The following is a 27,983-nucleotide window of genomic DNA, read 5'->3' on the forward strand; positions in this document are numbered from 1 at the left end:
TGATCTGCAGCTTGCATGTTGCATTAAGCAGGCTAAAGGGGAAAAGGGGCTATAAGCCTGCTTATGTCAACCCACCTCATAGAGAAGAGTCACCCACAACACAAAGCCACTGTCACGACACAACTCTGCTCTGCTGACAGCACTAAGGCTCACAGCCTTAGTGAAGAAACCAAGAACTGATTCAGTTTGAACTCCTACCTCTACCCAGGAGTGAATGTGAAGCAGCAGAAGCACTGGAAAAGAGTAGAGGAATGGAAAGGGGGAAAAAAAAATGTCCTTCTCTTACTGCAATTGGCAGACAGCTTTCCTGGTGTCCTTACATTGGCAAAGAGCCTCCCCTCCTCCTTAGCAGCTGCCCCTCATTTCAATGTATTAAAAACAAGATAACAAATCTATCCAGAAAAGGCATTTACACAGTGCCTAAAATACAAAGAGTACTCACGTCAATTGGAATCAGAATTTTGAATTGGCTATTCTTACTTCACAGACTACATTGCCCAGAGCTTTTTGAAATAACCACCTGCAGAAGTTATGTTATTGTTTTGGGAAGGGTGAAAAAAAACCAAAAACCCACCACCAAGGAACCAACCCAAAAAACCCACTCAAACCTGAAACAGTTCCTTTCATCCATTTGCATCATTGTCTTTTTCAGAGTGCACTGCTAGGCAAACACTGAAGATTTCATCCAGGAACTTTGTCCATTGTGGGGGTTTGGGTCTGGGTTTTTTTTCAGTGTGGGAATAACAGAAACAAAATTTGTATTTGGAATCTCTGTTGAAATACTGACTGGAAAATGATGGCCCTCATCCCCACATACAACTGCAGAGGGTCTTACAACGGATACCAAGTCCAGAAGGGCCCAGGGGTCACTGTTCTCCAAGTCTACACACACTGCAGGCTCCAAAATATTCTAGAATTACCTACGTATAAAGCAAAGTACTAATGGCCTTTAACACAAAGTTAAATGCCAGCACTATAATGGGCCACAGAAAAAAAGCAGGAGACATGAGAATTACTGCCAGTGTCCAAGATCCCTGCCACAGCTGGAAGTTTGTTATGGGAATTCCTAGCTGTTAGCATGTAAAAGAGAGGCAGGGCTGGCAGTATGTGAGTGCTGTACGGCATGAGCTTTCATGAAAGGAGCAGCTAGGGATCAGATCCAGATTTACAAGCCTGGAAAACAAACCCCACTTTTAGGGATAAGACCTGCTGAAAGAGAAGATGAGACGGTGGGAAAATGGTAGAAGGGAAAGACAGGATAGAGATTAGGCACAAAGTAAGCAAATGGCTAAAAAAAAAAAGAGGAAGAAATGGTGGTGACCTGTTTAATTGCCAGTTTTGCTATAAACTCAGTGTATGACCCTGATGACAAGTAAACCTTATCATGCTTTTCCTCAGTTTCCCACATCTGTAAAATGGATATCACATTTCTGTACCTCATGGCTATAAAAGCCTCAAGATCCTTAAATGGAAAGTGCTAGAAAGCTAGAATATATTACAGTGTAAAAAAGGAACAGATAGGCACGAAAGAGAAAGGCCAACTCAGAAAATAATTACTGGTATCTGTGGAAAAATGTCATTTTGGGTACTATAAAGAGCTAAGCCATTTATATTCTTAAAAGGCAGCATGGCTGAGAAAAGCAGCGCTTTATCCTTGTTACCACTATGGTTCCCAGCAGAGCTTCCTACAGAACAGTCAGTGTAAACAAGTAAATGCTGATGTGATAGTGATTGATGAAGGAAGATGAGGATTCCATTGTGTTCAGCACTGTGAACACCTAATGATCCTTACTCAAATGTCTCATATTTAGACTGTAAGGAAGAGACAACAATGGATAGAGTAAGCTGGTAAGAGATGTGCATACTGCAGCGAAATTGCTTTTTCTAATTGGGTTTCATCTTGGTGAAATGATAAGCAATCCCATCATCCCAGCCTCATGTTTATGGGAATGTGGATCTGTCCATTGTGTATGAAGGCAGTCAGCAATTCTCTTCTGTGGAGGGCAGAGACTGTATCAGGCAATTCACAGAGCAGTAACAATATGCAAATTAATTTTTCTGCAGCAAAGAAGGATTTTTTGGCAACACCCTCTCCGAGTTTTTCGCTGTTACCCAGGGAATCTCTGCCTAAGTGAAGGGTGCTTACGGATTCATTATTTCCTTATTCTTATAGCTTGGGCATTATTTTGCCTGCAGCACTGCAGGGATCTATCTGAGCGTTCAGCTTTGGACTTTGCCAGTCAGCTCACTGGAGTAATGAAGCAAAGCAATGAAGCCAGTGTAGCAAAAATGCTGATTGTACTACAGCCCAGGAGAAGCACTATTCATATTCAGCTCACTGCAAAGCCTGTTACAACATCACAAATCCTCTGTAGCAGCAAGAGCGGGACAAGGGAGAGCAGCCTGATGTTCCGGCTTTTCTTACACAGCCTGCTCTTGGTCCTGTGCATCATGCCCTCCTTCATCGCCCTCCATCTCTTCCACACAGTTCAGTAAGACTTTGAGATCCACGTTTGAAGGTTGTGAGTTAGAAAAGTCTTTTTCTACCATGATCTAAAGGCCACAACAGCCAGGGAGTTTCTTGCTGTCGATCCACATTCATGCTCTTGAGTAAAATTGACATAAGAAATATGCAGCCCCCATGGTGACAATATTAATAACAATTTTCAGAGTAGAGCATCATTTTAAGGGGGAAAAAAGAAACCAGGCTCTCGGAACAAAGAAAAGCAGCTGTAAATGTCAAATTTATTTAGTGTCAGGAAATCATGTATCTAGAAAGACAAGCTCATAGTAAGTATTGTAACTGCTGGATAAGTAACATTTTTTTGGTTTTGGCTGAATAGTTGGGAATCTTTTTCCCATCTTCTTCCACAACAGAACAAGGTGAAGATTTTTGTGAGTTTTCCTGTGAAAGGACGGAGAGCAAGAAGCAAGAAACAAATACTTGATTTCTGGGGAATATGGGCATTTGCTTGGGGTTGCAAAACATCAGTTGTCAAATCCATAGTAAGAGACAGTAATTTAACAACTGAGCTTACAATATCAGGCCAAAAAGAGAAAACTGAGCAGAAGGCCAAACATGAACAGGAAGAAGCAAAGTAATTTGCTAAAGGATACAGAGCAGTCCAGTGGCAAGGCCATCTTAAGCTGTGGCTAAACCAAGTGTGTCAGGATTTATTAACCCAGAACTCCAGGATTTAGTAAACCAGCATCTCCCACTGAACTGCTGATATTCTGAAGCTTAAGTTCAAATACACAAAAATACTGTTGGAAGGAAGATATAAAAAGGGTTTCAAGCAATTAGCACAGTTCTTTTATTGGGTACAAGGTCGCCAGGGTATCTGAGAGTTGCAGCGCTACTGGGCTGGGTAGGGACAGTGATAATTCCCCAGGCAATTGGTCTAACCTACTGCTGACTTAAAAGAACACTGATGCGCTGTTTGTAGCTGCTGGTTTTTGCATCCTTCATAAAAATAGTCAGGTTATAGCTAGCAAATGAGCCTAATATAGGCTGAGAAACAGTCTTTGACTTTCACTACATGTGTGGCATGCTCCTGCATCTATGCTGCTAAATATTCTAAGGTCACAAAGGCAGGACATGCCTCCTAAAGTGAAAATTATACCATTTCCAATATAACACTTTGAAGGGGACAGTGGCAGAGCCAGATATGGAGCAGAAGAGTGCATGCACTGTAACTTATACTTTCTGTTTGTGGGTGGAAAAATGAGAGGTTGTGCATTTTTCATCCCTTGACTTTTTCAAGACTGGATAAAGCTGTGAGCAAGCTGATCTTCAACCATCACTGATGTGAACAAGAGGTTGACGCAGAAACCTTCAGAGATGCCTTTCAACTGGAGTTATACTATGCCAATTGCAGCATGAGGAAGGTGAGGTGTTTCTGCCCATGGTTAGTAGGACAACTTTGCAACATGGTCTAGTGAGGCATCCCTGCCCACGCCAGAGGAGCTGGAAATAGATGATCTTGTGATACTTTCCAACCCAAACCATTCTGCGATTCTTTGATTCTGGTCCTTATTTCCTTCAGCTGGTGACAAGTATTTGGTGGCTACTGAAGACAAATCCTTCCCTTTTCCATGCTTCACCAGAAAGCATCACTGGGTATGGCCACAGAGGCAGCTTAACCTAATAGTGCAAGACTTATTCACGCACATTTCTAGTTAGTTTAAATCATAAGCTTGAGAAACAATGGGTGTTGACACTTTGCATTGCACTGCATGGACATGAAATTTAGCCAGGCATTTAAGTAATGAGCAGAAATTTCTCTTAATCATGTCATATTCCCTTGAAGGCAGCCACAAAATACAAGCACAAACTATTTTACCAGTGCCTGTCATGTCTGCTTTTCTAGTAACTCACCTTATGATAACCCAAGCACATAACTTTGTTTCCAGAGATTTTTTAGAGTTCTGCTGGTTTTTCTTCATTCTTTCCATGTCTACATTTACTGGCAACTATTTCCTCTTCATTTATCCATATAAAGCAAAAAATAACACCAAGGTTATGCACTCTCAAGGCTACACTTCCGGAGAACCACAGTGTTCTCTGATGATGAGTAGTGGATGTAAATATGGTAAAAGTGAGAAAAGAAACATGGAGTCTGCTGCCCTAATAAAGGTGTTGGAGCTCTCTATGAAATAAAATAACCTAGAACATATCACAAAGAAAAGGAAAGGATGCATTATGCTGTGGATGTAGTAGACAAGCCATCAGAATTTGATGTGATTAGTAAAGCTAAACACAGTAATAGCTCTGTAGGCATTTTCCGGCTTCTTGGTGAACATAGCTACTGCTAGGATCTAGCACAGTGTCAGGCACAAAACAGTGCCCTTACAAAAATGGTCTGCCATGTAGACAGGCATAATATACAATAAGCTATTTGGTGCAAAGTCAAATCTGCATGTTTGAAAGCTGAGAGCAGGCCCAGGAACTTCATGGCTCAAGCGTGTAAAGACCAGACACTGAAATCATGGTTCAGGAGCTCTCACACTTCTTGTGGTGATGAGGAGAAGCTGATCTATCCCAGCCCCATAGAGAAGCTATGCTAAGAAATAAGCAATTTGAAACAATAGTGATCATTGTAACTGCTTGCAACAGCAAGAGGGTTAGACGGGAAGCACATCATGGATCAGAACTAATTATGGCAGCGTAGAACTACTTCAAAAAAGAGTATAGCCTTAACTTAAAGGACTAGGGGTACCAGCTTTTATGAATTTGGGAGTAAAAAACCTGTAGCTATACAGGAGGGTGCAGAACAGGTAAGGAAATAAAATTTCAATTTTATGCCTGTCACACGTACTGAAATAGTTCATCACCCAGTTGAACTGCAGGACTCTCAGGATCTCCGACTGCATTCTATTTGTCTGAACAGATACAATGGCTATAGAGACTGGGTCTCAGATATTGTCGCATTCTCCATATTCTAATTTTTTGTTTGAAACAAGGTATTTCCCAGGGGAAGGGAAGCTTCCTTTGAGTTGTCACTGTGCTGTCACCTCTGCACAGCAGGTGAGCAGGAGCTGCTCCTAATGAGCTACACAGAGCAGCAACAAGGATGACCTTCAGCCAGCTCCCACTCACAAGATAATGAAGCAAGATTTGTAAATGCTATGTAACGAGGGCCTTGACAACAGCAGATGCCAGTCATACTTGGAGAAAGTCCCTTTACAAAGGTGGGGAACTCGCAGCAGGAGGAGGCAGACGTGATCTAGCTTTCATCCACCTGGCTGAGGTATCCACAGCAGCAAAGATGGTGAGTCTTAGCGAGCAACATGAACCAACAGTCACATGAACGGGCAGGGACACAAGTGGTTTTGCGCTATGTGGTGCTCACACAGTGGGAGGAGAAGTCGCAGGCAGAGGGAAAGGAGAAGAGAGACATGCACAGAGCAGCAGGGGCTTTTCTGAGAGTGGGCAGACTTCATTTGGCATAGCCATAGAAAGCCACACTTATCATCCACACACATGGACCCTGGGACTGCCGGCTTGAGTGCCCTCACTAGCAGCCTCACTTCTCAAAGCCAGCAAAAAGTGGTGGCATGTTGGGAGGAAGGAGGGTGAAGCAGCCCTGGGAGGGCACAAGGAGGACAAAGCAGGGTGAGACAAGGGAGCTGCATTATAACAGCAGGAGCATTGTCCTATTGCAAATGCCAAGGAGCTACTTCTGGAGCAGGTCAATCTGTCCTGCAGTGACAGGGTTAATTTGTTAATTTTAAATTGGCAGAGAGCTCCTCAGATTTTTCACTTCCACTGTCAGATCTCTGGGGGCAGCACTTGCTAATTACGATAATGTGAGGTGACAGTCACATAAGGAGTGGTGGATGGGTGAGGGAGGCTGAAAATCCAGGGGGTCAGATCACAATGAATTATAGTGACAGGACACAAAAGCTTCTGCCCCAGACTTTTCACTTCCCCTCCTCCCTCCTTCACACACACCACCCCCCCCCCCCCCCATGCTCAGCATCAGAAAAGCAAAGATAAATCATTCTCATGACTAGAATGCAAATGGATGGAGGGCACCAGGAGCTGGGCTGGAAGCTGGGTTTCAATGGCTACATTGTCACCCAGCTATCCAAATTCACAAACCATATGGCCAAAAGGGAGCAACTAAGCATCTCTTTTCATTTCCCACATAACAAGGGCTGCCAGATAGCACCCAACTTTAGTGACTGTTAATGTAAGAACTGTTAAAGCTGTAAAGCTGAACTCTTAAGATTTTATTTAGACATGAAGAAGCCTGCAGAAAGCAAGTACAAAATCTATATAAACCATTACTGAGTGTTCCTACTCAGCATTTGCTTTGCGCTGGCCTGAATGATCACACAGAGATGGAGTTCTTTGCACATAAAACTGAGACACTCCCAAGTCACATTCTCATCCCTTCTCCCACTTGCATAGTTCAGAGAAAACTGGTTTTGGCTCAGCCCCATTCCCATGACCAGCAAGAGAATTACAGCTACTGCCATTCTCACATCAAAGATCAATTCAGCCCTGACCTCAGACTTACCCTGTGGGTCTGTCCAGAGTTATTATGAGTGATTAGTTCAGATTTTCCCTCCAGCATTTCGCAGTGATGTTATGATCTGTAGGTCGTGGTCTATGCTACAGAAACCCATGTGAGAACTTTCTAATGATACCAAAATTCTCTGAAGGAGAAACCTGCTCACTAGCCACAATGTCTGGTTTCCATGACAAGCTGACTGACCTCTTAAGGCTGTTCAGTTGATGGCTACATTCACCCCCCTGGAAAAGGGTGGCTCATATTAAGCCCCACGATCACAGAGTTTGAAAATGCTACAGCTATCTGCTGTGGCCTTTACTAAAGGTTTTCCTATGGATTAATGGAAAGAAAAGGTAACTGAGCCATATACAGAAACGAGCTTTGTGTGCGACTTTCAAAATTACAAAATAGGACTTGCACGTCTTTCATATCTCTTCTCAGATTATGAAGAAAATACTCAAAAATATTTTGATAGGGGTTTTTTCCTACCTTCTTCTGCACTAGAATTTAACATTTTTCCTACCCATTTTATCACAACAGACTTTCTCAATGTTTCAAGAATCAGCTCAAGCTACACATTTTGAGGCCAAACTTCAAATAAGTTGAGAGAGGGAGAAGGTAATTTTTCATAGATGTACTCAAACCTCCTTATATATTAGGTTTAGAATCAATTTCACTCAAATGTCCAACAAGCCCACTGGAGAAGAACTCTCTTCCTGAAGGGGTCATATAAAGTCTTAGAACATTTCTGCCTCTGCTGCTGACTGCTCTTCCAAGAAAGCTCTCCAACCATATCAAATAGGAACCACTAACTTCTACATGGCACAGAGACAGCCAAGCTTGAATTTAGCCCAAAGACTAAATACAAAGCTATCACATTAAAACAGATGAGGATATCCTTGATGAGTAGGGCTATACAGGTATTCAGCTCAGGTATGAAAAGGTCCCGGGAAAATGCTGTCTGCTGAATCTGTGAGGGGATTCAGCATTGACTCAGCCTGAAGCATCTGGCTCTCTTCTGAATCAATGCCACCTGAATTTCCTGCAGCATCAAGGCTTATTTCTTTTCTTTTGGCAGCTTCACCTTCAAACACTGCACCCTGACTGTCTGGGCTTAATACAGAACTGTATCTGGAGGCCTGTCATGGATTTTAAATATACATGCTGAAAGAAAGAGAGGTAACAACAATAACAGCTATGGCAATAAGAAAAGACCTTTTTAGCAAAGAGTACTAGGAAAAAACATCTAGCTTTCAACAGACACATGTAATTGGAAAAATATCATGCCCTGCCCCGACATTTGAAACTATAATGGCAAACACTCGTCAAATTGGCTTTTCCTTATCATAATGATCCTGAAAGAGTCACTGTAATTGCAACAGCTCTGTAATTGGCAACTTTAGGGAATGACTTTATTAGCACAAATGGGAAGAGTCACTAGTACCCGGCAACTTTTATTAGTAGCAATCTTCAAACTTATTCTCTACTAGTGGACCTGAACAAAAAATGCATTCTTTTCTGTTCATAGGCTGTGCATGACTTCTTACAACATGTACGTAATGGTCTATTTACAAAGCTCCTCTTGCCCAGATTTGTGGAATGGCCGTAGCAGAACTGGTTAAATATCCCATATTTGAAATTATTTCTGGGAAGAGATCTGTGGACGTCAGTAATAATGACAACAGGCTCCTGGATTGTTTAATGGCAGAATCTTCTCTATACACATTCTAGGATGCCTGCACAAAAGCAGCAATCAATAACATGTCCCTTTGCACGATTTAACTCTTGTCCACTCTTGAACTTTTCCCTACCCAAGAAAGGTTTGGCACAAAGGTTTGTGACTGTCACAGAAGTGACAGTCACAACCCAGTCTTTGGGGTAATCTAGGAATGGTGATCAATCTATAAAACAGTTGCTCACTGATTACTTGAAAACTACATTTTCAAAATAATTGATGATGGCACCTAGCCCATTTCCCACACCTGGAAAATTTGTTTCAGTTCTTTCTTTACTAATGCTTCAGTGCAGCTTCTTTACCCTTTCCTCAGAGATTTTATGAGTTAAGTTTTGCATTTCCTGCTTGCTTCTATTACTTAACCCACGATTTAATACTACACGTGCCACCAGAAATCAATTATAGAAGTAATCCAAAGGCTTATGATAACCTTGGAAAAATTGCACTGTGGCTCATGCTTTTTTTTCCACAGCATATTCCAGGTGGTATCCTATCAGAATTTTCTATAGCTACTTCCAAAGAAAAAACAGCTCTGCAGTATCCTCTAGTATCACAGGCTCTTAACTAGTAGTTTCTCTTTTTCAAAAAAAGTGCTACACGCAGTAGAAGCTGAACCAGTGCCTCTGTAGGGAAGCAGCAGGAAGAAGGGGTTGTGAAAAGATATCTTTCCCGAGGCTGGTATCTGATGTTGATAGTCTGCTGTAGTTTAAAATCCATTCCTAGATCTAAGGTACTGGCGGACATTAGGCAGATCACTGGACCTACAATCTCCTACTTTTCAATAAGGAAATTGAAATTAATCAAAGTACGTCAAGTGAAGGGTGATAGGAAAAGTATCATTAATGATAGAAAGCCCTGACAAAAGAACTCCAGCCTTCACCATATACATTACTCTGCAAGAAGATAACAGCTTTGAGCTAAAAAGTTGACAAAGGTGTATCTTTGTCCTTTGTGGAGCACAGCTTTCTAGCAGCTTCATCCTTCTCCATATTACCAAGGTTTCTGTAGCCTCATTTCAAAAACACACTGAAGACACTCCAAGTCATCACACTTTTGAAAAACCTGACAATGCAGGAAGCTTATTGAAAAAGAAAAGTCATGCTGCAAAGATGGCATAGAAAAGTAATCAGTGATGGAATTCAGTTTACACTCACAGATCATGCAGCCCCCCTGACTCATCCAAGCCACCTTGCTTTATCAGAACTGCCAGCATCACTCTGAGACAATGTGCAATAAAATAAGGAAAATGCATTCAAACTGTGCAACCTCAGTGATGCAGTCAGCTGACATGAAAAACACTTTCTTCTCACTGCGAAATGCCACAGTATGGTTGATTTAGCTTGGAAGCAGATGTATATTGCTGCTGCTACTCTCACTGCTTCTGACACACCTGTTTAGCATGGGCCTTCAGGGCTCAGGAGATTCACCAGCACAAAATGCAAAGCTTCACATCTGGCTGTAGTCCTGAGTAATACGGGATGGAATCATTCTTGTGCATCTAAAGGATGCAGTGCTGTGAGATAACACCCTTATATGCCCCTTGTGTCCTCAGAGTGGGGTAATAAACTGGTTGCCCATGAATCAGGCCTTGGCAGATGCAGGAACGTCAGCAGCGCAGCTACTCCGATAAAACAAGATGACACTACTTTCATGCAACCCAGTTCTGTAGACACAGGTCTAGTTGTACCTGTCACCTGACCAAGTCTGAACCCTTGCTATTCTCATTGCAGGTTTAGTGTCTCTGTGTTTGCCAAACAACAAATGCAGCTTTTCTGCTCTTTCTCCTATTTCAGTACAGAGCTTGGGTGCTAAAATAAAGCTCATTAAGCTGGTGACTGCTATTCATTTGAATGGTACTACTGCATCTGTGGTTTTAGTTAAATGCACTGCAATCTCCTACATTTCATGGCTGTAACATGGCATGATAAGAGAATATAGCATTTCTCCTGATGGCCCCAAAGCATTAGTAACACCTGCAGCTGTAAGTAATGCTGTATCTTGTATCAGCAGCAGAAGAGAAACAGAATGATTCAGGTTGGAAAGGACAACCTTCTTAAGGGCTCCAGTCCAAAAAAGCAGAGCTAACTTTGAAGTGAGGCCAGGGAGGGGGCATATCGAGAATAATCCCCTTCATCTACCATCATTGTGCAAGACAGAAATTAAATATTTGTGTGGATTAAATGTAGCATTTCTAAGAACTAACAGTGACAAAAATTACCAGCCAATATAGATTCCACAGCAAGGAAATGATAACAAAATGTTTGTCTTAGCACCGCATATTTACTACTTGATTGAAACTTCCTGATTTTCCAGAGATTGGATGTGTAAGGCATGCAGTGAATGTTTTTAAAGTCAAATTAAAGGGCAAGTAATTTCAGAGAGGGACTGATTTTTAAATATTGTTGCGTTTTCTCCTAGTGACTAAAGTCAAGCAAAGTCACCAAGCTGCAGATTAGTTTGCAGCTCTTCTAGCCAGTGGCTTTTGAACTGTTGTGTTTGATTCACTGGCCAGAACAGATAAGGCACAGCAGTTAACATGCCAGTGAGTCAATGGAAACACAGCTAAAATTGCAATTCTCAGCACTGCGGAACTCTCAGCACTGTGGAATTATCTGGGCTGGAGCGATAGTGTGAAATGTTAGCGAAACAAGTTGCACACAGCCTCAGCTTTGCTCCGTGAACCAAACAGCTGTGGGTTGCAGAGCTGAATGAGCATTACTCAGAAACAAAATTCATGTATACACACTATTCTCTTTTTTAACCCCTACAGGAATTTTCAAATCACGGTTCCTCCCACTCACAAATACCATCCTTCTCCAAAGTGACTAAAAACCATCGTGTCCCTCCTGTAAGAAACTCTGCTCTCTTCTGGTTTTATTCAGTATAAGAATGATGCATGAAATTTAATCTTAAAAGTTCCCAGAAAGCACTGGATCCTGAAACACAGAACTATAGATTTTCAGGCAGTCCCTGGTCAGGACATGTCTACATTGCCACAGCTGCTACAAGGAGCTGTAGTTCCATATCTCTCATGCTCAGTATCTTCCCTACACAGTCTTTTTGCCCAGTCAAGCATCTTTGTGATCACAGTGCATCATGGAAGTGCCACCCTATCCACTAACTGGGATCAGGAAGGGCAGACTGTATGTAGGAAATGACAATAGACATCTTGAAACTCCACACACATGTGCAAAGGTAGGCAAAAGAAGACTATGCCCTAGTCTCCATAGAGCACTCACCCCTTCTCATCCCCATCTTTACCACTGGGCTATGTAAGGACTTCCTTCCAAGGAATGGTGCTTATAGAGGGCTATGTGAAATGAGGATCATATATATATGATAACATGTTCCTGCTAAACACCTTCCACAATGCCTCTCAGGCATACACAGCAGTGTGCAGTACTCCCGGATGTGACTGTGTCTAAGTAAGAGGGGAAAAAATATACATTATTTAGCTTAAAAACTCATGTGAGATTGTGCAGTTCAATTCTGCAGGCTGTTGTCCATCAAATAACTACGGGGTTTTTAATCTTAAATTTCTTCTCTCTTTAGACTTGGCTACCTGTGTCTCCTAGTGTTACCTAAGATCTAGAGGATGGCAGCTCCAAGGAAAGGGCTGTTCTGTACTGTCTCAATAGCTCTTTTCCCCAGGCATCTGAGGCTGCAGCATCTGCAAGTGAGGTTAATAAGGATGAAGACAGCTTTTGAGATCTGGGGCTGGTTCATAAAGGTACCTACCTCCTGGGATGCTTATGCTCCTGCAAAGAAATGACCTGGCATGATGGGTTTGGAGTTCCCTAGGGAAAAGCGAGGCCACTGCTACCCACCATAGATCTTTCTGATGGTATCAGCAACAGAGTAAAAGCTTATACACGTTTTTTTCAGTGCATGGCCCAAATGAGGAAGAAAAGTAGTGAAAAGAGTGGAGGAGAAACTTGCAGCAAGAAACACCCCTTGGAACCTTTGTGGTAGTTTTACTGGAAGAGAAGATCTGAATCTGGAGCTGCTCCCAGGGTCACACATTTCACTAGTAACACAGCACAGGCAACATATGCAGATGTTAGATCTATGTTAGATTGACTTTGGACTTTCTTACTTATTAAAACATGCTCAAGTCCGACAGTTTTCTATGGGTCAAGTACACAGTTAAGTAAAGCACACCATTCCACAATCTCCTGAGCAGGGTGGGTTCCTGATAAAGAAATTATGTGGGATGTGACATATAAACACATTTCCAAGTGGCAAGTCAGTTTTTGAATCTGCAGCACAGCAGTTCCTCAGCCCCATGTTTCTAGCCCATGATAAATGCAAGGTAGTTTTAAGCTCAGAGATTCCAGTATGCTGCGGTGACACATGACGTTTATCTCATTGTAACTTGCTTATGTGCTTTATCCTCACATTAAAACATCTGCCCAGTCCATAGTTTTACAGTGCCCACACAGTTGTAGCAAAATCAATTCTGCATGGAATAAGCTGATCCCCACTTCTCAGGGTGAGCTGTTTCCATGCTGAACTAGATGCTCAATCATTCAAGCTCCACCCAGCCTCCAACCAAACCAAACCAAAACGTCTAAAGGATTTTTTACACCACGAGCAATGAATCCCACATCTTACCTGTCCTGGGTTCAGCAGTAGCAGTCATTTTTTCTCCTTCTTGGTAGCTGGTGCAGTGCAGTGTTTTGACTTTCAGCTCGGGAACAGAGCTGATAACAAGGATGTTTTGGTTTGGCCAAGGACTTTGTGAGCCTCATGCTCTGCCAGGGAGGAGGAAGCAGAGACAGGACACCTGACCCAAACTGACCAAAGAGGTATTCCATACCACAGCACGTCATGCCCAGGATGTTACTGGGAGTTAGCCGGAAGGGCTGGGAGTCTGGAGGGTTGGAGGAGGTATCGGTCGGAGCTTGGTCGGGCTTGGGGGGCGAGTTATCGGTCAGTGGGTGGTGAGGTGTTGTATTCTCTTCGCTTGTTATTTCCTTTATCATTATTATCATTGGTGGTAGCAGTAGTGGTTTGTGTTATACCTTAGTTACTAAACTGTTCTTATCTCAACCCGTGGGAGTTGCATTCTTTTGATTCTCCTCTCCGTCCCTCCGAGAGTGGGGGGAGGGCAAGAAAGGGGGGGAAGTGAGCGAACGAATTACCTGACTGGGTTTAAACCACGACAGTTCTTTTTGGCGCCCAATGTGGGGCTTGGGGGGCGAGTTATCGGTCAGTGGGTGGTGAGGTGTTGTATTCTCTTCCCTTGTTATTTTCCCTTATCATTGTTTTAGCTGATAGTAGCGGTGGTGAAAAGAACTGTCGTTCTTTTCCTGCTTTCTAGGAACTGACAGAATCATGTCACTATATTTAGGGAAAAGAGGGTGGGGACACACACATTTTGTTGCATGTTACTAATGATGGAAAGTGGCAAATTCAGACAGAGCTTTAATTTTAAATAAAGTTGTTTTGAAACTTAACTGCTCTCTTGAGGTTCAAAGTGGGATGTCTGTGATAGTTGTACTATAATGCGTATCTTGGTCTACACAGTAGCTCTGCAGGGATTACAGATGGCTTGGGATAGTGGGAAGAGTGCAGGCCTGCAGCCTGCAGACTTACTGCATTTGCAAAAATTCCACCTTAAGAAGTAATTGGATGTGTCTGTGTCAGAGAAGGTTTGCTAAGCAATGACACATTGCACTTGGATCTGGAAACATAACATCTGGAAGCCAAATGTTAGAGGCAATATAAAAGGGACAGCCCAACAAACCAGCAGGGCATTTCTAAGCCAGGAACATCCTCAGGATGGACCTCGTCCTTCTCTGTGTGTTCCTGCCTCTGGTGACTGTGGCATGGGGCCAATATGGTGACTATTACTATGGCCCCTATAACTATGGAGATAATGATGAATGGGTCAATGTGTACCGGCAGGGTTTCAATTTCCAGTGCCCACATGGGCAGGTGATTGTGGCCATCAGGAGTGTTTTCAACAAGAAGGAAGGCTCCGACAGACTGTGGAACTATGCCTGCATGCCAGCGGCCCAGAGCCTCGGTGAGCCGACAGAGTGCTGGTGGGAAGAGATCAACAGGGCGGGAACTGAATGGTAGGATACCCCCAACCACCCCTGGAGGGCACAGCCCTGATACCCCCTGTGGAATGTGGGTGCTAATACTGCAGTCAGAGCAATGCAAATGCATAGTAATGCCATCATATGCAGAGGCTTCACTGCCCTGAACAGCTGCCTGAGACTCATTAATCATGATGCCTGTGTGTGAGATGATCAGCATCACATCTGCCTTCTCTTTATAAATTTCTTGCTTGAGGTTCTCACTGTGCTTTAGAAATACTGCATTGTTCGGTCACTCACAACCTCAGCTGCAAAACGGTTTGGTCTTGTTTCTGTCAGTTCACTGATGAGGAAAATAAGGCATGAACCTTCAGTGAGGAAAGGATAAAGTCCCCCTTGAAAGACCACTCATTGACCAGTGACTAAACTGGGAATAAATTTCAAAACTCCTCTCTCCTGCTCTTATCACTAGGGACAGAAAAAAAAAATATATATATTGCACTGGCTTTTCTCTTTGTGTTTTTGTTGCTAAGCTTTTTGGCTTAGGCACCGTCAAAAGCTGTTTTCTAGTCATGCTGATGTTACAGAGCCAAAAATCCACACTAATGAGCAATGATGGTGGCATATATATGCATGATAATGATAGAGGATCATGTTAATTTCCTAATACAGTCAATTGTGGTTAACCAAACATTATATGTTCCACCAACCTTAGAGGCAAAGGTGATTGCATTTCATGGCCACAGTAATTTCAGGAATATGTAGAGTGTTTCATGTTTAGGTAGTACATAGCCAGCATTTAATCATCTTCTGATATTTTAATGAAATATGAAACACAGTTTTGAAAACTCCAAGTTTGAAATATCTTTGAACAGAATGAAATGAATGCAAGAATAGTCTCAACTACTTGAAATGTGGTTGTTTGTGTTGTTTGGGGTTTTTTTCCCCAGAAATTGCAATGTGATTTTTGTAGATTTCATGTTATATGGGAACAGGTTAGCAATGAAATGTAAAGCTTCTGCTTTTTAAATGATTCAAAATTCTGTTCTGCATTATTCATAGTCTTTCATTACCACGTGATACATTCCTATGGCTGATGCAATTGCTAAGGAAAAAAAGATTGACCCGACACTTAATTTTGGAATAGGAACTGAAAAGAAAGGCTAGAAAACAGGCAGAAAGAAGACACTGTAATAATCCTAGATGACTTCTTCAGTTTTCATACACTGATGCAATTTCTACCTATTGCATAGCAATTTTAAATTAGACCTTTCTATTGTTCAAAACAAAATCATTATTCTCCTAAAAATCTCTGACAGCAATGCTCAAGTTCACCTCTTACGAGGACATTGTTAAGTCTATACAGAACATTTTCTTCTGCTGTCTAACCATGGGGCCATATTCATCACCATGCTCCATATGCTTAGCATGACTACATCCAGTGTATTACCTAAATCTCATTTCCTTCACCTCTTAAAAAATGTTTCCACTTTGTCCTCTTTCTTGCCTACATTTTTTCCTATTGCCAACCATATCTTTTTTCCAAACTATTATAACCCCTCTTTAATGTGTTTAACCCTGTTTCACTCTATTTTCTAGCTTTTGGAGTTATTTTAGTTATTTCTCCACTAGCTCACCTTTTCAGTCCAACATCCTTACATTTACCTGTCTTCTCTGCAAAGATATCCTTCTTCCATTCTTCTGTCTACTGGGGGAGGCAAGAATACACCAAAGTGACTAGGGAACACATACTCCTTTGCAAAGGTGAACTTGTGCTTAAGCTATCTCCATGTATCTTAGCTAGCTGTGCCTTGCTGTGTTCTGCAGTTTTCTGCATCCAGGGTTGAGCCAGTTGCATCTACAGTGAGTGTTTCATGGAGAGCTTCTTGCTGTAAGCCAGTACATCCCTCACTGTTCCCAGACACTGCTGCCCAAGAATCCAGCAGGCTTATCCCGGACTGGAGTGAAAGACTGGGCCAGCAGGCAGCCAGCCTGGATTGTCTGAGTGCAGACTCAAACCTCAAATTAAAGTGATGGCATGGATGCAGCCTGTGGGGCCTTTGACAATCCCAAACCTTCTCTCTTGGCAGTCTTACTCCTCACAGCTGTCTCTCTTTTCTCTCTTCCATGCCCAGCTCAGTACTATTTGGAACCATCCACAGCTCTAAAGGGAGTCACTCTCTAATCAAGTGGGACCACAAAGATGAGTCACAATCTGTACCCTTAGTTCCTGTTTGGCTTCCTCTGTTTCCCTGCTGATCTCCTGACAAACCAGTCTCTCGGTGAGCAATACATCATCCTCATGTCAGCTAACACACCACTTTGTAGGACTTGCTAGTCCATTCCCCATCTGTGTAGGATGGACTGTAATATCCTTTCTTCAGCTCTGCCACACAGGGCACTGTGTCTCACCTTGCACATCAGATCCAGGAAGATTCAATGGCTTGTACTACCAATAACTGCAAAGCTGCCAAGCTTTTCCTAAAGTTTAAGCTACACTTCCTCTTCTGTAATTGAGGCTTTCTGTTCCTTGCCCTGCCTTCACTGAGTAATGTGAACTAGCACACTGCATTCTTTGTAAAATCTTTTTAACTTACGAATAGGTAGCAGCTATGCCTTTTCCTCACCTACACACCTTCACCCATGTTTTTGCTTTCAGGCTGAACACATCTCCATCCTTCTAGCTCTCCTTTGGAAGTTTTGTACTCCAACACTCCTAAGCAAGTGTTGATCTTACGTACAGCTCTCCTTTGAATTCCCTCCAGTTTCTCAGCCATGTCCAGAAACTCTACTCTGGCAGAAACACCAAAAAACTACCTTTGTCAAATGATGCTTATGGCATTTCACAAACACTATTCTGGACTGAAAATCAAGATCAAGCGAGCTTTTGCCCTTCTGCTCCACGGGAGGTTTCCGTCCTCCCTGAGCTCACCTTTGAACACCTGTGTTAGGGGCCTAATGATCCTTCTGGCTTTTTGGATTTTAAGCAGGAGGTGTCAGAAAAGTTACCACAGGGATAACTGGCTTGTGGCAGCCAGGCGTTTATAGTGATGTCACTTTTTGATCCTTCGATGTTGGCTCTTCCTATCATAGAATCATAGAATCATAGAATCGTTAGGGTTGGAAAGGACCGTAAGATCATCAAGTTCCAACCCCCCTGCCGTGGGCAGGGACACTTTATGCTAAATCATATCACCCAAGGCCTCGTCCAACCTGGTCTTGAACACTGCCAGGGATGGAGCATTCACAACCTCCCTGGGCAACCTGTTCCAGTGCCTCACCACCCTAACAGGAAAGAATTTCCTCCTTATATCCAACCTAAACTTCCCCTGTTTAAGTTTTAACCCACCAAGCGTTGGATTGTTCACCCACTAATAGGGAACGTGAGTGGGTTTAGACCATCGTGAGACAGGTTAGTTTTACCCTACTGATGATGAGTTGTGGCAATAGTAATCCTGCTCAGTATAAGAGGAACAGCAGGTTCAGACCCCTGGTGCGTGCACTTGGCTGAGGAGCCACTGGCGCGAGGCTACCATCTGTGGGCTTATGACTGAACAGCTCTAAGAACCCGCCTAGACGCTTGTTGTGCTATTGCATCACGGGTCGCTTGTGATTGACCCAGGAGATGACAGTCTTGTTCAGAATGTGTGGGTGAGGATCTTCCCAAATCTTGGTTAGCAAAGACAGGCCTTCCTCATAGGAGAAGGAAGGGTGGGGCCAGTTCTGCGCAAGCTGCGCCTCACCTAACAAATCCACTGTGCAGGCTGGAAGGGCTCACTCTCACGTGTCTGTATGGACGGGCGAGGGTCGAAACGGCAGGTGACAAGGTGCATGGGAAGCTGCAGATCCAGCGTTGCATGTGGGCGGACAGGCACATCAGTAGCTCGAGTTAGCTCAGGAGTCGACAGTCTTGGTCAGATGCTTCCAGATTGCCTAAGCAGCTTTTTTTCCAACCAGATTTTCATATCCCACGTGCCCTTGGTCATCACGCTTGTAGTAAGCGTGGTTAAAGCCCTTCCCAAATCTTCGCTCGCAAAGCCAAGCCATCATTCTGGACTATTGTGCAGCTCCACAACAGAGACAAACCCAAGAGACATTTCTTTAGAAAAGACAACAAAACAAAAAAAGCTTTAGAGAGAAATTAATTGGAAATATAAAGCAGAGAAGAAAGAGTTTTCAACTCACTATTTTCTTTGGCCATTAACACTGGAGGAGAAATGGTAGAAATTATGTGGGGAGCATAGGGATAGGAGAGTTGTGGAGCTGGAGGGCAGGAGGGAACCACAGGCAGAGCTTGTTTAGTTTGCTTGCTACACTAAGTATCATATGCACTTCTAGGATTAAACCCGTAAGACTTTGCATTTTACAGATATGAACAAAAATATTCAAGAGAAAGAGGGCAATGACACAGATCCCCATTAGGCATCTAATTATGATGCCTAGGTTATGACCTCTGCTCCCTTCCAGGGTCAATGGAGAGAAACAGGTACTCTAAAAACTGTTCCCTGGGGCACTCTGTCTCTCTCCAGAAGCAGACTCACAAAAACCAAACACTTCTGACAACTGCCTAGAATTACTTACTGGCATTTCAAAATACATCTAACTATAGGTGCTTTGCTGATAAATGCATCCCTGAAGTTAAGCATTTATGTACATACACTTCTGAAGAGAGCATGTTCTTTTGTGTTTTGCTGAACGGACATGAAAAACCTGTGAATTTGTTACAAGACTCACAGGGAAAATTTAGGCAATATGTCTGATTAGATGACCAGGGCTGCCTTCTCAGCTTCATTAATCTGTGAATACATTTGTAGTGAAGTACGTATACAAAGGTTTTGTTGAATCTGTACTAACACCTGCAGAGGCTATCTGCTAACCAAGATGCTATTCCTGGTTAAGCTTATGTTCTTAGCTCCATTTGTACTGGAGCAAGTTTGACTTTTGGCAAATATTTCACGACCTAGGAAAAGGTAAGGTTGGAGTGATTGCAGGTGAGACTATTCTTCACTGTTTCTCTAATACTACAGAGTTGTCTCCACAGACAAGCCTTTGAATAAGGTACTTAAGAAAAACTATTTTTCTTGCCTGAAAGAGATCATACCAAAGGATAGGGATCACATGAACAAGTGAACAGAAGCTTGCAAGTGAAATAAAATTAACTATTCCTCCCAGGAGAAAATGTTTGGTTTACACCACATAATACAGATGGAACCATGTATCTGCAATACACTCCCAGTTGCCCATAAGGCACAAAGCAGAAACATTTCAGGCAAGCAGTGTTTAATGCATGTTTATTGCCTCTTTTCCTTGTTTGGACTGCTGAGAAATTGTTTGGATAGGACTTGGAAAAAACAGGTATTTATAATTTCCCTCCCCACTCCCATACTCACTTCGCTTTCTCTTTAAGTGCACAGACACATACACCCAGATCCTTCTAGTAGGCACACAACCCCATTGCCTACAAACTAGGTGCAAAGACAGAGTCATGAGCAAAGGAAGTGGCTGCAGGAGCCTCCTGTTCAGGCCCTGGCAGCAGACCCCAGTAAGCCGGCAAGGAACTGCTTTTGTTCTCAATCCCTGACCAATCCAAGTCTCAAATCTGAGGCTGTATTACCCAAAACCAGTATTCAAGGTGCCCTTTCAAACTGTCCCCATTTGAGCTATCTATGCAAACAAGTTACTTTTTCTTCAAAGCCCTAGGTTTCTGTTAAAGGGATAGTGCTACAAGCTCTTAGCACAGCGGCAATGGACTGAGTCCAATGGGAGCATCCGAGGAAGAGTGTTTTGATAGATAGGGAAGCCTCATCAGCCCCTCGGGCAGAGAGAAGAAAGTAAGTCATCACTGACCCCTAAATGAAAGAAAAAGATAGCTGAAGATTACAGTGAACTTGCCTTTGGCATGTGAAAGTCATGACAACATTTCTCACCACCCTACAACAGAGAGTGAAGACCCCTCATAGAAGTGGCCACTGGTGACTGGTATGGCCTAATCAACCACAGAAAAGTCATTCCCTTTGAGTGCCAGCATTTCAAGTGTCCTGAGCCTGCCCTCAGCCATTTATGTCTCCCCACTCATCGGCAACTCACCATTAAATTAGCTTTCATCATATGACTAACCAAATTACACAGAGGGAAGACACTCCGCAAAAATAACTCAGGAGAGCAGGACAGGGCATCCCCTCCATGCTGTACCAAAAGGAAATTAAGTTTTGGATACTGAAAGTAAGAGATTTTGTTGGAAAAACACTCCAGGAAAACAGTCTATCATTAAAAATGCCTCCCACACTTCTAACTGTGGCCTTACCAGCTGCGTGAGGTTAAGCCACCTCTCTCTGTATGCCCCTCAGGGAGGGCTGCAGATGAACGCACACAGTGTTATTTCTAGTGGGTCAGTTTGCCTTGTCTGATACATCTCCCTAATATATAGATAGGTTAATTTTTCTGTGACAGGTTCTAGAGAGACAGATAGCTTTAAAGTAATTAATGGTGCAAGTTTTATAGGAGCCATCTGTTCTACAGCAAAACAATGGCATTTTTTTCAAGTACATAGAATGACTCTCAGGTCACCCTGTTACAAGGAACAAATCACTATTAATGCAGCATGACCCAGTGACTACTGACTGCTCTGTGTGTCAGACCCTGCATGATTCCAGGGAGCCTCAGGGATTGCTACCCAATGGGTGCAGCAAGGATGCAATGCAGGCTCAAACAGCAACAGTTCCTGCATCTTGACTTGAGTGGATTTGTAGTGAACAGGCTTCCCCTTTGGGTTGTCATCTTCAGGACAGCATGCTGCTCAGGCTAATTCCTGACATATCTGAAGGACAGGGGCCTGAGAGAGAGGTTTACAACGTAGCACCAACATCAGATAGCGCTCAACACTCTGGGGCTTTGTCTAGCACAGAGCAAAAATTAGATGTAGGCATAATTATCAAATTTCACTACAATTGGTGCCATTGCCTAAAACAATTATACTGTTGCAAACAATATTTGTCTTCAGTCTGGCAGGCAAATGTTGAGTCAATGAGGTCCACAGTTGGTGGCTGAGACTAGATCGACACGTGCAAATAATGTGGCACAATTTAAGTGCATCAGTGAAGCAGACTGAAATACAAGCCATGCATGGACCTAAAATCCACATGTATGTTTTCAGTGGATTTGTTTCAAAGCAGCTCTAGTTTGGTCTCTCTGATACAAGCTCACTGGTTAACAAGGAAAGCAATACTGACCTGAGCTAAACTGGTAACATGGATGCACACTTTGGTTGCTTGCCATGACAGAACTCAGCTGTACAACACTCATTAAGGAGTTCAGAAGATTGGAAAAGGAGAGGCTTTTCACAGCAACTGTAGCAGGTCAGGAAACTCTCAGCTGCCATATCCCTGTTACTACACAGAACTCCTCCCAAAATAAGGCTGTATAGTTTTACTTACTTTCTATGAAACACTGCAGTGATGTTACTGATGTAAACAAGGGAAGGGAAGGGCAACTTCCCATTCAACAGCACCTGACCCTCACCTCCACCAACCTTCCCACTTTCCCAGCCAGCTCACCTCCTCTCCTCCCAGTACCAAACCTAAGAGGCAACTCTTCATGCATCACAACTTGAGCCAATTAGGGAAACAAAATTACCTATCCATTGCTAAATTTAATCTCACACAGTCCCAGATGGTTTCTCATTCTCTTCTGCATTCACCTTCTAAGAGGTATCTTCGTCTCTTCTTAGCCATGTCAGGATTTCATGAGTGAGGAGAACAGTGACCTTAACTCTGAATATTGAATTCTCTACAACCAAAGTGTTACAGCGTGGTTCTAGTAGAAAAGACATTATCCTTACTTGGCCATAAATCAAAGGTCCTAAATCACTAGCTTTTATTCACCTTGCTGGTTTGTAGGATTTGCTGTGACAGCAGTAGTGAATTCAACAGAGAAGGAAGAAATCCTCACATATTGTTGTTTTCCAATTAGTGCATAGAGCATCTGACTGAAAAGGTGTGTGAGGAGGGCTGTTTGCAGCCCCTGAAGAATTACTTTCTGCTTCTAGGAGAGACTGACTGGGAAAAGGAAAGAGAAGGAAAAATGGTATACAAGCTGACAAATAAACACTCAAATTTCTGAGAGCCTCTCTTCATTTTTGGAGGAATACCTGGATTTGACTTGAAAATTAGAAACATGCAGGGCAAAAAAATTGTATATTAACCCAAAGCTAAAGAAAACTACTTCAGTGTCACTACTGTTTTTCTTTCCCTGAACCCAGTATTGAGCTTGAATAAACAGATTGCAGGACTTGGTGTGTATGAGACTAAAATAGCGAGGGAGAATTGAACATAAGCTTAAAAGTATATTTCAAATTTTACTTTGAATATTTTTAAAATAAAATGGCAATTCAATGATAAGACATGACTTATGTCCAGCTATCCTCTCCATTCAGGAAACTAATTTTTATGGAAACTTTAAACACTAATTTTTTTTAAATCAAACTTTTCACGAGAAGATAGAATCAGGATGAAAAATAACTAAACCTTCCTAAAGTTTACTGCCCAAAGATGTACACATGTAGACATAGGAGAGTTATATTAGCTAGATTTTTTTCAATCCACTAGAAAAAGAGGGGTCCATCAGTGACATCTCTCTCAAAATAAATCTTCCCATCAAAATTGGACTGTATTAGTAGAGGTGTCAAGAAAATAAAAGCTGCAAAGAAAAAAGGGCAAAGAGGGCAGGACTTCTCAGACTTAATGTGAGCAGGTGGGGAGAAAAGGATAAGGAAGAACCTCCTACAAAGACAAGAAATATCAGACACTAATAGATGGGGGTGGGACATTGCAAGGTAATGGTGAGCCTCAGAGAGGAAGTGCAAAGGAAAAGGGCAAATGAAATGCTCCTGTTATTGCACCTAGGCAAAAAACCTAGAAAATCTCAAAGGGGCACAAGGACTGGAGCAGTGGAAATGCATGTAACTGGGGGAGAGGCAGAAGAAGATGAAGAGATACAAGTCTGGTTCTACTTTACACAGATTAAAGCTCATCTTGCAACAGGTACAACCATTCCCTATATTTCTGTGAATCAACCTTTCTTCCATCATCTGCAGCTATCCAATATGTTTACACAGAATCTTAGCCATATGTTCCCACGGCCTATGTGCCAAAACCCAGAGCAGCTTCCTATCAAAGTCCTGCTGAAATCCTCTGAGAGCCAAACTGCCTTACTTGGTGTGATACCATAGCAACTCAGAGTCCCTTAATTTCTTAACTCTGAAGGTCTTTGAAAGAGTCTCACAAAGCACAGCACCTATGTGTGGCCTCAGCTATGTGGGAGATGCAGGGGTACAAACATATGTAAATACTCCTATTTACAGAAAAACAGAACACAGTGGAAGAAAGGACATACAGAAGAGACCACTTGTTCAAAGGTAGAAGCTGAAATTTAGGCAGTGGAATTAATCCCTGCACTCGTCAAAATTGATCAGTTTTTCAGCTTTTGCATACAGAGTCCTGAGCCTCATGCTTTTCAAGAACACTTGCATGCACAAGTAAATGACTTTCCAAACACTAAAGTCTGCTCTGTTAGGTGTTTTCCCTTCTGGAAACTCCAGGGTCATTAAAATAAACCATGAGGTCATTGAATGAAACCAGGAGACATTTGTCACATTTGTTAATCATAAAGTTACTTCTGAAAGTGTCTTTTGAATATACCAATGTATTTGATATTATGGTATTGCAAGGAAGGTTTGCTACAGCTCAAGGCTGCCAGTTTTTCTTGATGAAGGGAAAAGAAAGACAAGAAAATGGAAATTCCTGTAATTTTCTCCAACAGGGAAACAATAAGGCTAGGAGGGTGCTTGAAAGAATGAGTACTCAATAGCTGACTTAATAGCTGTCTGTTTTCACACTCTCCTTGTCTTTAGTCTCCAAGAGGCAAGCTATTCAAACTGGTTATCACTCAGATTACTTTGGGTATCAAGGTCCAGATGCTAGGAGGGCGTGCAGAAAGAGAAGCATATATTTGCATGCTTAGAGACCATGTCTATTCTACTTGAAGGCAGTGATTTATGCGTGTGACAGAACTGCCGTGTATACAGAAAGCATGAAACAGCAGATTTTTCTTTTGAAAATCCAACCATAAAATTAATGTGAGCCTTATAATTTCATAACACCTCATAACATTTTCCTCATGTGATTGTTATCAAGTCATGATCTCATCACAAGCCTGTAATGTTTTGAATTAATAGTGTCTTCTCCTGGAGACAGGTAATTGGGAAAGAAATAAATCGCTGAACTTCTTGCATAAAAGAGTTTGTAAGGCTTCTTTTTTGGAGAGAAGCTATTGAAAAAACTTACTCCAGTGAACCCCAAATGCTCAAATACCAAGTCAAAGATAAAAATATTAATGGACTATTCTGAAGTCAGTAAACAGTTGAGAATGCCAACACCAAAACGATATTCTTGCCCAATTACCCTGCTGAAATTATTAAATACTTTCATAGAATCATAGAATCCTAGAATAGTTTAAAATGTTTTAAATGCAACATTAATGTTAAGAAATTATTAGTTAACTACTGCTTCTTTCTTATATAAAGTGGTTACTCAATACACAGCAAGCGCATACAGTGCTTCCCGATGCAAAGCCAGACCTTTAACTTTCACCCTGAATCAAAATCTTTAATGATGTTTTCAGAACTGCTTGGAACTAGCACAGAATCTAATAACATGTTTTTCTTACATGTTCTTCCCTTTCTCATGTTTATTAGGTATCAAACTTGCTCAAACAATGGGCTTGTGGCTGGTTTCCAGAGTCAGTATTTTCCATCTGTGCTTGACCGTGAATGGCAATTTTACTGCTGCCGCTATAGCCGGAGATGCCCATATTCATGCTGGTGAGTTCAAGCAGAAACCAAACCTGTTAGCCTCTTTTCCCCAGCAGTCCCTATAAACATCTTTCTTTGGCCACTTGGCCCATAAAAAACTTTGTCTTAAGAAAATTTTAACTGTGTTTTATGGGGCTAAGTAAGTTATTTCCAGTCTAGTAACAGGATTCTGGAGGATCCATGGCTAAGGGAAGAGAACAAGGGCAGAGTTACACTGAACAACGCAAGGCAGTAACTAGCCCTAGATGAACACATCTGGGTACAAGCAGCAGCTCCCTCTCTCAAGGCTGTTTGAAGACCAAATTGAAAATGAGCTACTGAACATAGACCAAACGTTAAAAAACAAAGATGGCCTCACAACTGCTGGTGGCAACCTCACAGAGGCTATGGAAAAATGAGCTACACAACCTGACCTTCCCTGTGTCACCAAGTGTGGCTTCTGCGCAGACTGCGTAGAGGAAGCTGATATTGCTCCTGTCTGTTCTTTGTAACAGAACTCATGATTTTACTCTCCAGGGCTACTAATCCAGCTATTCTCACCAATACAAAGAATAACCCATCTGCACTTAAAAAAAAAAAAAAAAAAAAGAAGAAAATTGGGGTGGTGGGTGTGAATCTGTGCTTGAATCTTTGCTTCAGAACTCAGCTTTGAAGTAAACTTCCCATTGAGATGCACACAAACTGTTTACATGCCTGTTGGTCTTACTTGTCCTGCTGGCTACTGGCCAAACACAAACAGCAGTGGCTTGCTTTCCATCCTTCAGTCTCCTGGCAGCCAGGAGGAAAACAAATATTCTTTCATTATTACAGTTAAAGATTTTAAATTACAGGAACTCTGTAACAAAGTCTTTGAACATTCTCCTACCGCCTTTCCAGCCCACACTGCTTGCGGAGATTTTCTACCCTGTGGGTTTATTTACCTACCTGCCCAGGCTCTTCCCTTTGAGGGAAACTCACCCTAACTTTCAAGCAGTTCTTCCAATCTCCTACTCATCTGATATTGCATGTATTTTCAGAGAGACAAAAGAAATCTTCTCTGACCTCTTCTGTTGTCGTTGACAATTCTGCTTTCCTCAGACGTCCTCCTCACAACTACGAACAACTAGGACAACTAGTCTCAGCCTTGCAAATTGACATTCAGAGTAATGCAAATCCCAATGTAAAAGTTACTCATGCAGCATTTCCACCCCAGCTGCATATCGACTCTTGTACTGTCCTTCTATTTCCAACAATGACAACACTCTATTTTCGTGCTTAAAAGAATGCCTTATACAGGTCAGCTGCTACTACTGTCTTGCCATGCAGAAAAGGCAGGCGAAGAGTTTCTCTCTTTAAGCAGGGTAAAAATCCCATGTTCTCATGTTCTTCTGGGAGGGGAGAACTGTAAAACCTCTGAGAAGACCTGTCAGTTGGCTTGTGAAAAGCTTCTGGTGCATAGTTTGTAATTATGGGTTCATTATAAAACCATTTTGTACCCTGCATTACCAGCCTCAGTCACTCAGTCTGGAGCCCAGTTTGTTTCATTCAAGCTACTGGCCTATCTTGACACTTCCATATACACTCTCAGTCTGGACAGTCTCTCTTACAGAGTTTTCTTCTACCTGAGAGCCTTGTTTGACCTTATTCTCTTGAAGTGCCTCCTTAAGACATATTTCTTCCAATTTCTTTCAAGCTCTCATTCTGCCTTCTGAGTTAGCAAGGCAGATACAAGCTCCTTCTGCATATAGTTATCCAAATTAGGATGTTATGGTCTGGATGGACAGACAAAATGGTGGGCAAAAGATTGGTGACAAGCTGAGAGGGTAGCAGTTGAGGGGTGATGCCCTGTCTGGGTGCCCATTACAAGCAGAGCAATGTGACTAAGGGTCTACCGTGGGACCTTTCCTACTTAACATCTTTATCAGCGACCTTGAGGAGGCAACAGAGCACACCCTCACCAAGTTCACATATGACACCAAACTGGGACAAACAGCTGTTCAGGGGGATATAAAGAAAAACTTTTGCTCTATGAGGAGAGTGAGACAGTAGAGCAGGTTGCCCAGTGAGGCTGTTCAGGCATCATCCTTGGGGCTGAATAAAGACCTGCTGAGGTCCCTTTCCACTACAGTTATCTTGTGATCCCAAAGAGGATTCTACACCATGCAGTGAAAAGCCCCTCTCCAAAAGAGTGGTCTCCTGCCTATTGTCCCCTGGGAATGGTTTCTTTTCTGTTTTATTCCCTTTACCCTGTCTAAATAGCATCTGGGTGAATGCTAGTTGCTATGCTAACGTATAAGCAACACAAACTGCCATATTGTAGCTCAACCCCCCCTGCT

General features: G+C 42.4%; 1 protein-coding gene across 1 annotated transcript in view; it reads left to right on the forward strand.

Moving 5' to 3' along the window:
- Positions 1–14,491: 14,491 nt before the first annotated feature.
- Positions 14,492–27,983, forward strand: part of DPT (dermatopontin) — a 28,570-nt gene continuing 15,078 nt past the window's right edge. Inside the window, exons 1-2 of the mRNA XM_057413056.1 lie at positions 14,492–14,837; positions 25,552–25,677. Coding sequence (XP_057269039.1) covers positions 14,539–14,837; positions 25,552–25,677 — 425 coding nt within the window. The 5' untranslated portion in view covers positions 14,492–14,538. The remainder of the gene's footprint in view (positions 14,838–25,551; positions 25,678–27,983) is intronic.

Source organism: Pezoporus wallicus, unplaced genomic scaffold (genome assembly GCF_028554395.1).
Source record: "Pezoporus wallicus isolate ANWC-B61680 ecotype Strahan unplaced genomic scaffold, APGP_CSIRO_Pwel_v1 contig_6484, whole genome shotgun sequence".
Lineage (NCBI taxonomy): Eukaryota > Metazoa > Chordata > Aves > Psittaciformes > Psittacidae > Pezoporus > Pezoporus wallicus.